This window comes from Arvicola amphibius, chromosome 11 (genome assembly GCF_903992535.2).
Source record: "Arvicola amphibius chromosome 11, mArvAmp1.2, whole genome shotgun sequence".
NCBI classification, from domain to species: Eukaryota; Metazoa; Chordata; class Mammalia; order Rodentia; family Cricetidae; genus Arvicola; species Arvicola amphibius.
This window is the reverse complement of record NC_052057.2, coordinates 27730707-27744817: the sequence shown is the minus strand read 5'-3', so window position 1 is coordinate 27744817 and position 14111 is coordinate 27730707. Positions and strand designations below refer to the sequence as shown.

Here is a 14111-nt window from a genome sequence, read left to right as displayed (position 1 = left end):
GTGCTCTCTCATTTCGCCCTCTAAAAGAAACAGAAATTGGGTAAAGATAAATTAACCACTGTTATTGATCCCAAAATATGACTTTTTTTCTCTTCTGGATGTCAAATATAAACTTCAATGAGATTAAAAATAGAACTCAGAAATGACTGAACTGAAAGGAAGTGAGAACATTCAAAAGCATTCCCCTTCAAAACTCTGCTTTTTTTGATGTGGTTGGAATCCAAAAAAAAAAAAAAAAAAAAAAAAAAAAAGTACTGGGTCTCCCACAAAGCACTTGAAGGATTAATATCTGTTCTTTGATTATGCCATGAAAAAATATAATAATATAATCCTATAATTTCTGCACCACTTATTTGATGCTTAAGCCTTATATGAACAAAGGGTCTTGGAGCCAAATGTAATTTTTATGCATATGTGAAGCTAAGAAATGCAGGTTTTGATCCCAAGGTACATCAACCCCATGCTCTACTGGAAGAGGCTTCAGAGGTAGCAACAGCTAATAAAGGTACAACCATCTCTTCTTCCAATGTGGTCACACGCTGGCCTCTCTCTGCCTCAGTGGTCCCAATGATGGCATTATCTTTCTATTATGAAACACACTGGAACTAGAGCTACCAAACTTTGTGTTTATTCCCAGAGAAGCACAATATGGAAATATTTTAATTTAGGTAATAGTTATTTCAAAACTAAAGGACAGCATTCTCCTGATTTAAGATAAATCTAATGATGCATATTGATATTAATAGAGAAAAAATTTCATTTTTCCAAAGGGATGACCTTTTTGGACTTGAATGTAAATTCAGCTTTATAATTTGTATTACTTTTTAAGCTCATTACAATTTAAATTTTCTTGTATATCCTATTTATGAGAACTGTAATGTTGGGATAATTACCATACATTTAAAAGTAGTAAACAAAGGTTCAAACGTAATTTGCCTCATTGTGGGTTGAATCCTTAAAATCCTCTATTCAGAAATTCAGTTTTTAAGAGATTCACTTGGAAAATATGTTTGTAAGTCAAATTGGTGTAAAAATATGTTTTTTTCTATAAATTTATATTAAATGAGTCAGTTTTCTATAAAAACGGTTTAGAAACCCAAAGAACACCAAACATGAGGATATATAATAAAATCTGAATATATTATAGGATTATAAAATTAGAATATTTTGAATAAACAATTTCACAAACATTACCATAGCACACACACAGAAAACACTCTGCTATTTTCTAATGAGTTGTAATCTTCTAATTGAGCACATGAAGAGGAAGACCTAGCTCACATAAGGCTGGATCCTAAAAATGCCAAAATAAAAGATAAAAAGAACTCCAAGTTTATCTTCAGACTTTTCTCATGCAGTTTATACAAAACATTAATTTTTTTTTTTGCTTGCTTGCTTGTTTTGTTAACTTAAATCAAATTAGTGGTTTTATATACCTTGAACTTACAGGTCATATAAAACATTATAATAAGAAATAAAGCAGTCGGTACGAAATTAAATGCCTGTCTTAAAATTTTAAGAGTGTAACATCTGAACCAATTACAAACCTCAAGATTGTTTGGGGGACCAGTGTGGGCCAATCAAAGGGATTATTCTGCATCAGTGATCTCAGACTACTTTTCCCAAAGCAAGTTGCTCTTCTAAGTTATCATTGGTACAAGAAGTGATGACTTTGAGGTACCAATTAATATAAATTGGGAGCAGGAGAGATATTAATTAAATGTGACACTCTGATTATTTAAACCTTCTATTTGAGTTGATCATTCAGAGCACGGTGATGGCTTGTTCTTCAAAAGTGATGGATGGTATCAAGCTTTAGTGACTCCCTCTGTATCTGTGCTTCCCAATACTTCAGAAGGGAGGAGTAAATGATGTGAGAAGAACAGGAGAACAAGTCTGATAGACAGACTGGAGTAATCTCAGACCCCCAAGGTCAAAGCAAAGCAATCCATTTCTTTGCTTTCATCAACACAAGACATGATTTATCAATCGATGAACGGGATTGCAAACATTATACATCTAAATGATCTTTGTACTGTGTAACTTTTTGAACAATGATAGATTGTGTGATGTATTCCCTACAAAAGTAATGTCATGAGGCAAAATTCATTATATTCCCCAAAACGCATTTAAAAAAAAAGAATATGTCATCTGTCATTATTATTCCACATACCATATAGGGAGATTATATTTCCAAACTAGATTCCTAGGGGTTCTGTGCCCTTCATAGTCCAAACATTACGCATTAATGTCCTTGAAAATAGTATTCATATTCTAATACATTTATTATGTGGAGTTGGTCAACGAGTTACAGATAATTACTAAAGACAATATAAAACACCTCCTGATATTTCTTGTTTTGTTATAAAATTTAGTGGAGTTGGAGAGATGGCTCAGTTGGTCAAGTACCTGCAAACAAGCCCAGGGATTTGAGTCAGATCCCAGCATCTGTTTAGAATTCAGGTGTGGTGCTGCTGATGACAAGTCACTGAGATAAATGTGCCCCCGAAGCTCACCAGCTAGTCAGGCTAGCCAACCTGAGCCCCAGGTTCAGTGAGAGACTCCATCTCAGAAAAATGAGGGGGTGAGGGATTAGGGAAGACATTCAGTAGGGCCCTCTGGTGTCCATGGGCACACATACACACATCTGCATATGCCCCCGCACTGATTTTATAGAGGAAGAAGTATTGTTAACAAGAAAAAGTGCTATGAGAACATTTCTGAACTGTAACATAATGGAAATGTAAGCATAAATACTATTGTCAAGCTGTTCTCTCCCTCGTTACAGGACCTAAGGACTGTTTTATGAGGCATGCCTAGGATAGCTCAGAAATGAGCTCACAGTGTCATGTCAGGTATCTGGGAGATGTCTCAAAATGAGATTACGTGAGAAGAGTGGTCAGTGACATCATGCAACTTCACTTTTCATTGTACCTCCCTAGAATCACATTGCCTTGTTTCCACTGACTTAACTTAGTTATTGCCTTTTTCCCACCAGTTTGTGGAAGATCTGATTGCTCACATGGAGGAGGTTGTAAAAGGGCTATACCCTTGGCCGATGATTCATTGCACCAGCTGCCAGCAAGATGCATGTCTCGGCACACCTGGACACATGCACCGGTGACTGATTAGGAAACACATTTATCTTGGCGCATCGCAAAGGAGACGCAACCGTAATTACTCTCCCTTGTAATGAAAGGCATTCTGGAACCTGTGTCCACCTACAAAATAATAGAAAGTACGCTTTTGGACCAGATCCATATAATTGTGCCATCTGCTCTTGATACTTGGCTCTAAATATTTCCCAAATCATCCTGGTGTGTAAAAATAAAATGCAGTTTTGAAAAGACCTATGCTAACTGTTAAAATGGTCACACAAAGTCATTTTAAAATGGAATACTAATGAAAATGATCAAAACTCTGAGTTTCTTTGACTGATAAATATAGAACATTTCATTAACCTTCGCTATGTAGTTGAAAAATTTTGTGGATTTATTGTTTTTTTTTTTTTTTTAATTAAAGAAAATGACTATCCTGGCTAAGTTTTTCAGAGTCCTCTGAGAACTGACTTAACTAGGTATCCTGTGCAAAAGAAGAAAAAGGAATTAAAGCTTTTGTTATTCAACTTGTCTAATTATAATGACCCCAAAATTCTGGAGACTCTTAACTTGTGGTGTAGGATGTGTTGCTTTCATTGGTTGAATAAAGAGACTGCCTTGGTCTTTTGATAGGGCAGAAACTTAGGTAGGCGGGAAAGATAGAACTGGATGCGGGGAAGAAGAGAGAGCCACCCGCCATGAAGCTGCCAAGTCAGACATGCTGAATCTTTCCCAAAAGCCACAACCTCGTGGTGACATACAGATTATTAGAAATGGGTTGAATCAAGATGTGAGAGTTAGCCAAGAAGAGGCTAGATATAATGGGCCAGGCAGTGATTTAATTAATACAATTTCAGTGTAATTATTTCGGGAACTAAGCTAGCTGGGCTGTGGGACACAGCCCGCTTCTCCTTCATACTACAAACCTGTACTAAGAAATCCCGTAAATTAAGACCTTAAAGTGAGATGCTATATTAGGAGACTAGAGAGATTTCATGGCAGTTAAAAGTCTGTATCCGTATCTGAAACTGAGAGATGAAATACAGTTGAGGAAGAGGGGACTTCTTCACCCAAGAGCCACTCCAGGGCCATGTGTCAGGAACACATAATAGCAGTATGAAGTATTTAAAGACAAATACCCATACATACACATAAAATAGCAACAAGTGCCTAGCAAATGCATCTGTCTAAACTGTCAACTAACTAAACCTAGAACATGAACTGTGTCCGTAACACTGACACTGTGATCTAGAACATGTCTACAAACCATAACTTGCTATTTCTTCATAATAAATATTCTCTTACATTAGATTTAGCAATCAGTCTCTTTAAAATGTTTTAGCTTAGAAGGCTCCCTGGACCTGGGAGGAGTTGGGAGGACCTTGGACTTAGCATAGAGTGGGGAACCCTGATGGCTCCTTGGCCTTGAGAGGGAGGGAGGGGAGGTATGGGTGGAGGGAAGGGGAGGGAAGGGGGAGAAGGAGGGAAGGGAAGGGGGAGGAGGAGCGGAGGGAGGGGGGAGGAGGAGGGAAGGAGATGGAAATTTTTAAATATAAAAAAAAAAACCATGAGAAAAAAAATAAAATAAAATGTTTTAGCTTTAAATGCCATACTAAGTCTGAGTTCTTTGATTCACATAATCAGAATTCAATAAATACTGCTCATAAAACCTAGTACAAGCTGTCCTTTCTCTGGGTTGCAACATACGCACTAAGGAGCCCACAAAACTAAAAGGACAGGCCCACCTATTAATCTCTATAATCCATGTGCTTATAGTCACGAGGTAGCTTGCTTATCATCTCCAAGAAATGTAAGAACTTCTTCCTGAAATATTTACTCTACTTTTAATATCAGTAACAAATAAAAGTAGTCTTATAAATTGACCATATTTCTTAATGAACTGGTCTTCTTCATCCTGCAATTACATATTGGTTTACATAGCAGTTGAATCACATACTATGAGGCATCATGTTAACTTCCATTGTGGGCCTGTGAGTTCTAAACTCTGATATCTCTGATACTTCGCCAAATGCAACCAGCTAACCATCTCCCAAGATACCCAGGGTCATAATTTGATTTCATCCTACTTTGAACGGTCAACCTGTAGGCAAACTCTCTGATTCCAACCTGTTCCACAATGGTATACTTTCTTACCGCCATACTTCTGCTTTTTCCAACAGACCAGAGTGTGCCCTCTCTCTCTCTCTCTCTCTCTCTCTCTCTCTCTCTCTCTCTCTCTCTCTCTCTCTCTCTCTCTCTCTCTCTCTCCCTCCCCCTCCCTCCTTCCTTCTCTCTGTAACTGTCTGTCCCTCTCTCCTCTTTCTCTCTCCTCTCTCCTTCTCTCCTCCCACCCCCAACTCTGTTTACCTAGGGACACTTACTTGAGACTTGAACAACATGTCCTAGAATAAAGCTAAGAACATCTCGTTTTCTCTTTGCTAGCTGACACTCTGCTGTTGTGTCAGTCACACCGTCACACTTTTGTTTCCACACTTCCATTCATGGAGAACACAGTAAAAGGCTTGACGATGAACCTCATTCATCCTAAAGAAGGTGCTTAGCACAATGATTAGTAGATGGCCAATGTTGAATAAAAGCAAGATGAGTTAAGTATCATTATATTTTTAAATTTTTTCTTCTTTCATATATATATATATATATATTCTATACAAAGCCCAATGTTTATTCACAAATCGTGAAAATAATTTTGCAACCTATTTTGACATGTTTGATTAACATCAAATCATCTATCATTTTTTTAAGGAAGAAAAGGTAAAAAATAAATAAATGAAATCACTGAGCTCCCAGTTTTACAAGTTCCTAATCTTTCAGTTACTTCACAAAGTTTCCATTCATCATGTTATTCTCTCTAATTACAGAAATACTTTTAAGGAACATATGGAAGTAATCATCTCTTTTAATTCAAACTATACTTATAAAGAGTTCACATTATATTATATGTATATGTTTACATAAGATAGGTTTTATAAAAGATGCCTTTATTCTTTCCTGCATTCAGATTACTAGGCAATTTAGCATTGAATATTGTATATGATCATTTATAATGTATTTATTATATTAACATTGATATAAAATATATATTTGTGAGAGGATAATTTATTGTGAAAATTTAGGTCAGTTTACCTAAAAGAACAATGACAACAACAACAGTGAAATTAACCAATCCACATTGGGTTTCCTCCTCAAGCCTATGACTCGATTAGAAAACTCAAATTTTATTCCTAACAAAAATCTTATAGTAAATGAAGTTACTTACTTCTCAGGATTTTCGACTTCTTCGGTAATAAAGTTGAGGTAAAACCTGCATTAGAAGTAAAGAAACAACTATTAGTACATTTTACCACCATAATCCAAAGATTCACATGTTAAACTTTTTAAAATCAAACCAAGAATCATGAAAATTACATAGAAATGTATGCAGAAAGATGCAAATACAAAACCAGTCAGAACTCCCACAGAACACTTTCTGCTAAATCATAGGGGAGGCATTAAAACGTGTAAGACATGATGGTGATGACAGGGGAAAGGCTGTAATCTGTATGACATGCTTCACAGGACGGCTCAGAACAGCCTGACACAATTCCAGGAAAGGGCACCAGAGCTAGAAGAGCAGGGCCAGCCGTGAACTAAGGTTGAGGAAGCATTTCCGGAGGAAGTTCCTCCCAAGCTGAACCTTCAAGAACGAACATCATTTACCCTACTGAAGTGTTATGAGGCCATTCCAGCCAAGGTTGACCTGAAACACGGAGTGTACCATAATGACTACACACAGGGGAAGGAGGAATGCTATAGTATTCAGTCATACAAGTGTGTAAGAAAGCCTGAGGGGACAAATTAAGTATTAGGTGGCCTGTGCTTCCTGAAAATCTAAATTTAGAGTTAGAAACAAGAGGGTCCAAATTATACGAGAGCAGACTTGTAGGCAACTGCTATTGACTTCCTACACAGAGCACAGCATACAAGTTAGGGACCAAAATTTCTAGAAATGATAGTGTATTATATGCCTCAAATTTTCTAGAAGAGAAAATTCCAAATATTCTACCACAGAAAATTAAAAACTATATTTTGTTATTGAAATGTTAATTACTTTGATTAATTATTTCATGTTCCATTCCTAACCCATAACCTAATTTCTTTGTACCTCAGAACTGCATACTATTTGCCAATTTATAATTCTAAATTAAAATAAGAAGATTAAACCTTCCATTCATACTCCTTCCTTTAGAGCCACTGCCAGTGTTTGCCCTATATAACTAGATCCATAAGCCTATATAAGGGAGGTCAGTCTCTGGTCTGTTCAAGTAGTTAATTGTAGATACATTGTTACTACACTGTCCATCAAGAAAAAAAAAGTAAAGAATTTTGAACATTTCCCAGGTCCATGGTACTTTTCTGGGAAGTACATGTGAAAAGAAACATTTTAGGCACAAAATATTTTGCTTTCATTGTCAATGGGATCTCAAACTCTTACCCTAATGCTGGGGCCTGAGGAATTCTGAAGGCTTTCTTGACAGTGAGTTTCTCCCAGCCCACACAGATGTAGCTAATGCTGTCCATCCTTGATTTCATTTTCCAACTAAAAGGGACTGCTGGAGGCCCTTTAAGCCCTACTAAGTTCTTCCTAAGCCTCCTCAAAAACAACATTGAAGGAAATTAAGAATCCTCATGAGAACGTAACAACAGAAACTTGCTATATCTGCTTTCCATAAGCTCAGAGAACTCTTACAGAATAAAAGTCATGCATTCTATGGTCATTAGATGATGTGAGATTCCCCTCTGTATGCTGTGAATACCATTGGATAATAAAGGAACTCTCTTGGACCTCTGCAGAGAATAAAGGTAGGTGGGGAAAACTAAAGTGGGTGCTGGGAGAAGAGAGGAGGAGGTAGGGAGATGCCATGTAGCCCTGCAGGAAATAGATGCTGGAACTTTACCCAGTAAGTGGCAGCCATGTGGTGATACACAGATTAATAGAAATGGATTAAATTAATATATGAGTGTTAACCAATAAGAAGCTAGAGCTAACGGGCCAAGCAGTGATTTAAATACTACAGTTTCTATGTGATTATTTTAGGTCTGAGCTGCTGAGCAGCCAGGAACCAAAAAGCAGCCTCTCCCTCAACAACACTTAGGTACTAAAATAGCCTCTTACATGGCTCACGGGATCACAGATCTGAAAGTCAAATTTTCTTCTCTCTAAAAACACCCAGAATATTAGCCAATATCACCTGCCACATGCTTAAAGCACCTCGCAGAGTACAAGAAAGGTAAGGAAGTGGGTTTTGCCCCATGTTTGTGACAATCCTATCTGAATTCACTAGTCAGTGTTCGAGAACAAGCTGGCTACAGCCTTAATGACAGCTTCCACAAATCAATATTAGAAATACATTGACTGAAGAAAATAAGGCTGATATAAAAGGGCACACACACACACACACACACACACACATAGAACTAATGATACATTTTAACAACTAGAAAGTTAAATTTCTAAGAACAGCAGAGTGTACATGTAGCAGAATGCATGCAACATTGTTAGTACAGGAAAAGCAACAGTGAGTGAGATCCTTACTATGTGCATGTTCCATCTTCCACCATGTAATGCAAGACTGGCTGGAGGAATTATTAGTGTGGCTGAGCTACTATTCCTGCATTGAGTGTAGCAGAGATAGTGCTGTGGAATGTGCTATTTGAGACAGATTTGACAAGTGCATTAGAAGCCTGTGGCAACAGGAAGTACAGTAAACAAATGCAAATCAATAGGCAAATATATAAATAACACTCAAAACTGAACAAATCATGTGAATTAAGGAATAGAGCCAGGTTTTGCATGTCAGAGATAGCCAGTTACTCCTTAATAGTTGATGAACTGTTTAGTTTTTTTTCCAATAACCTTAAGGCAAGGAGGGGACTATTTGTGAAAAAGAATACAACTTCAAATATTTTTCCATAACCCTAGGGAACAGAGAGAAGGAAAGTGGTTAGGTGTAGTTTGTAGGGAAGAGGAGGACAGCAGATCACTTGAGTGCAGGGGTCCACACACTGTGGGACGTATACCTTGATATCTGTCCACTCACAGTATGGGATGAAGGCCACAGTAGTCCGTTTCCCCTGGTTTCCTTCTCAAGGCCCTGGAGAATACTTACAAAGTCTATTGTCCCGGGTTTTCTAGGACTGTGCACAAACTACACAGTTGACCCTGCACTGCAGCACCCAGCCTTGTACATGACTCTTTAAGGAAGAAGATTCTCGAGGTGAGATCTGATACAAAGGCATACAATAACCGTGCTTTGGGGAGACTAAATCCATTGAGGATCTGATTAAAGAAGGCAACAAAAGACAGTGAAAACCAATTTTCTATCACACGGTGAAAAGAGAGAAGAAAAATCTCACCACGCTGGACTTAGCTTTGGACCCAGATACAGGATTGAAATTGGTTGACTTCCCCAAGGCCACGGGCGAACTGGCAGATGTATTTCTCTGAATGCGGACATTGGCAATAATGTGAAAGTTGTTCTGACCCGACTCTGTGACCTGACTGAGTTAATGATTTCTTTTCCCCTAATCATGTTTCAGTGATGGGATTTTTATCATTCTGGATAGGTTCTGTGCTCCTTAGAGCCAAAACTTTACTCCGCTCATGGTCCCCAAGGGTTGGTGGTATCTTTTTCCTATTCAGCCTAACAGCTGGAGGTGACTGCTCTTAGAGCAAGGTATCCAGGACAACAGAGGGCTAGCATGCTGCCCATCCAAACAGGTAGCAGCCTGGCTTGCAACTCCTGACTATAACTACTTTGCTTTTGTCTCACTACAAAGCCTCCACATTGGATTTGTTTCTCACATTCATTCATTCTTCCTTCCTTCCTTCCTTCCTTCCTTCCTTCCTTCCTTCCTTCCTTTCTTCCTTCCTTTCTTTCTTTTTCTTTCTTTCTTTTTTCTTCCCTTAGTCAAATATTGTTCTACAGCAATTCAGGGAGTGGTAGCCATTTGCAGTCCTAAACTGATAAGTGTACAAGACAGTTTTGCAATCATGTCAAAAGATGGAGAAATTCACTGGGCAGCGGTGGTGCACACCTTTAATCCCAGCACTAGGGAGGCAGAGGCAAGCAGATCTCTGTGAGTTTGAGGCCAGCCTGGTCTACAGAGTGAGTTCTAGGACAGCCAAGCCTAGCAACACTGAGAAACCCTGTATAGAAAAACCAAAATAAATAAATAAATATGCAGAAATTCTGATAGCAAAAGTTGTTCTTACAACACTCCTGTGTTTGAGACCCATTTCAGACCCCACTTCGATCCATTTGCATGGAAATAACATTTGTACCTCTGGAGTGCCAAACCACAGACTCTTTCTTCTTCCGCTTCTGTTTTCTGAGACTGAGGGCCATAGATTAATAACCAGATCAATCCCCCTCTTCACAAAGCACCATTAAGCCATTATAACAACCTATAAAGCTAAATCGTTCCCTGTCATCCTCTGGCTAAGCCACTTGGATCACATAACCTCTCATTTACAATCCTAGACTTACTTTCTAATACTGTGACTGAACCCTCAAGAACACACACACACACACACACATATACACACACAATAGATGATTCTTGGCTCTTCAAGCTTGGGTGAAGGCACAAGAATTATTCAGGGGGAAAAGGTATAAATCAAATTTCCTGTAAACCTCCATCATAGGTGAAAACAGTGGCGCTTTGGACTTGGCATCAGTAAAATACAATATTAATAAGATAAGTCAAGATGAAAAGAGTCTTTTTTTCCAGAGAAAAATCAACCGCCCCTCAAAAACCTCAGAAGTGGAGAAAATTGGCGGTACATGAAGCAGGTGACCTGAATATTCAGTGCCGGGTGGTGGTGGAGTGAGGGTAAAAATGTTTTAATATTCCGTGGGAACAGATGCATGGTGCTCACAGGCAAAAGAAACTCCATTCAACAGAATTAATCAAATCTGCCTTGTGAAGATCACCGCATCCCACATTCTTGACAGAGTACAACAGGCTCCCAGCACCCAGCTGGAGCTGAAAGCTCTTGTTCCCTCCCCTACTTTGCTCTGGGGCTCCCAGGGACCCTCGCTGTGGCTTGGCTGCTGCCCCAGGGCATGGAGCCCTGAACCAGGCTCAAAAGACAGAAGAGTTGATTTTGCCTCTACCACTGTGATCACACTCAGTTCTTTTCTCTGCTTAGCACCACATTGTGCTTTGAACAAAAGTGAAAAGACTTCAAAACCACTGGGATTCGAAACCAAAGCGTGCACACAATGGCTGCAAAAATCTTCTTCGGATATACAAATAGTTTACACTGATCTTCTTATGCTGTAACCTAATAACCTTCAAACACATTTCACTTCAAAGCTATGCTAACCCTATGTAGCTATACTCTGCTGATTGCCTTCTAATGCCGTATTTTCACAATTTCTGAGATTAATAGAGTACATATGCTATTTATTTTGGAATGCATTTGTATATTCCCTGAAAGGTAAGATACAAAAACAAAAAAAAAAAAAGGAAAAAAAGAGGCAGAAAGAAGAGAAAATTATATTCATGTTAGATACATATTTACACAATTTTTGAGATAGCGAAGTTTCTTCATAGTATGTTTAGGTTCAGAGAGTGTTATCACATCTTTAACTACCTGTTTTATAAATAAGGAAAAAAGAACTATTACAATTATTTACTCCAAGACTATGAAAATTATTCTTCCTGCAATGATTCTAGTGTTTTGACAATATTGTTGTACCTAGTGGGGTTTCTGGAAATAGTCATTTCAACTAAAGCTTTCAAGGTCAATAAAATTTAGTCGCAGGAGGTTCCTTTTGGATATTTGGTCACTGTGACTCATGGAACTCACCAGAACACTGCTGCCCCAGGGTGAGGGGGAATCACAACAGACAGGCATGAAGGAAGTAAGCACATCCATGGCGTCACGGTGCCAAGCATCTCTGTTACCTGTTTGTGTTTTCACCTACTGAAAACATTGTAATGAAATGTGTCTGGACCCTTGAATATGCCCCATATTTGACCAGCTGACTTCATTATTGTGATTTCTCCTTCCCTGTCATTCTCATATGAACCATTCTGATCTTCTGAGACTATCTCATTTCTACATCTGAATTGTTTCTTCCTCATGATAGGGTAGACAAAATAAAAATCATCAACCGCTGTCTATAAATATCCTTGGTACGCTTGCACCAAAGCCTTTTGACAGGGCAGGTACTAACCCTGAGTTTCCCATGACACTATCTTGTCCTCACTGATGAATAATTAGAAGTAATGCATACTGGCTGCTAAAACCCAGCATCTGTTTGTTCGTTTTTCTGCCACTGAACTAAATCTAATAGCAACCGTGACTGTCTGGGGTCTCATAAAATGACACCGTAAGTTAAAGACTTTGCCACACTGAAGGAAATTGGAAGGACAGCGGAAGAAGGATCTCTTTCTAGTATCCTCCCACCTTTCCTTCATGCTTCTCTTTCTTCCCTCCCAGAGTAAACTGCAGAAGCTAGAATCTGTGTTCCCTAAATGCTCATGGAAACTGGAACCTCTCTCCGCAAAGCCAAGCGTAAAACCTAGAACTACGGCTCTCGCTTGCTCCTGACTTTCTGCAGAAAGCAGCTGCACAGTTCTCTGCTCCACCTTGTCTCATAATACATCCTAAGAGTCTTGGTTGAGAGAGGAAATGGTATACAAAGAAGTCAAGGAGAATCTAAACAAACACGCACTCTCCCTCCAGGTTATTACCATTGCATTATATCCTTTGGTCATAAAAAATATTTTTCCTAGCCGGGCGGTGGTGGCGCACGCCTTTAATCCCAGCACTCGGGAGGCAGAGGCAGGCGGATCTCTGTGAGTTTGAGGCCAGCCTGGTCTACAAGAGCTAGGTCCAGGACAGGCTCTAAAAAAGCTGCAGAGAAACCCTGTCTTGAAAAACCAAAAAAAAAAAAAAGAAAAAAAAATATTTTTCCTGACCTTTTAGGTCTTCACTTATGAGGATTCCATGTTATTTGAAACTTTGACTAAATAATCACTGTGCACGTGATATAATGAAAACCTAGTTGGGAGGAAACGTCTGATGGTTTCATTACTCATCACTAGAGTCAAAGCTGACGCTCCTATGATAACAGACAGATTAACAAGAGAAAAAGACAAATGGAGTAATTTAATAAAGTATCTGGGGATATCAACTTACCAACCAGCATATGCATACATCCCATAATAAAAAGCCAAGGGCAACCCCATTAGATTTGTATCTCTTCCTGAAAATGCATTTTCAAAGTGCTGTGTGTGCCCTGGAATTAGAATACAAGGATTTTTAGAGCTTTGCAAAGAATTGGTTATTATTTATCACAACCCTATACACAGTTGGGAGATGAACTACCCTGTTCTGACTCTCTGTTCATGGCCAACTCTATCTATTAATACCACACCCAAGGTAGAACAGAAATCTCAAACACACACTTGTCACCTAGACCATTTTCAAGTATTGTTGCACATGACCAACCTGATTTAATGGGGTACTTAAAATAAGTAACTCCATCTCCCTTGCTTGAGTGTCTTCTGTTTTAACCATGACAGTTGACTAAAGCATCTTCCATTAAATTGAAGTTTTAAGGATTTGGCAAAATTCTTAGAAGATAACAATGTGTCGTGGTAGAGGATGAGAAGAAATCTTGAGTGAGCAGGCATTAAGAAATGCCTGCACTGTCTCCTACATCACGTCACTTAGCATCCGGCTTTAACCCTATAGTCTGTTTATTCGACACACCTGCCTTCTAAAGCAGGGAAGGCTGAAGACAAAATCCATCATCCAAACCAAAAAAGCTTATTCATATAAAGGTTCCCTGGACCACAGTCCTGCCCAGTCACAAGAGTTTCTGTTGCCAATGTCACCCAGCAGCATAGTGTACCTAACTGTGAGAAGCCATTCTACCCAAAGGGCTTTCTTTATAGAAATAACTTATTGATATTGCTTTGGTCCATGCCACAATT

General features: G+C 38.7%; 1 protein-coding gene across 1 annotated transcript in view; it reads right to left on the bottom strand.

Annotated features, from left to right (window-relative positions):
* The window catches only part of Slc7a11 (solute carrier family 7 member 11), a 67138-nt gene that overhangs the window by 33674 nt on the left and 19353 nt on the right, over positions 1 to 14111 (bottom strand). The window contains 2 exon segments of the mRNA XM_038348373.2: positions 6376 to 6420; positions 13312 to 13411. Coding sequence (XP_038204301.2) covers positions 6376 to 6420; positions 13312 to 13411 — 145 coding nt within the window.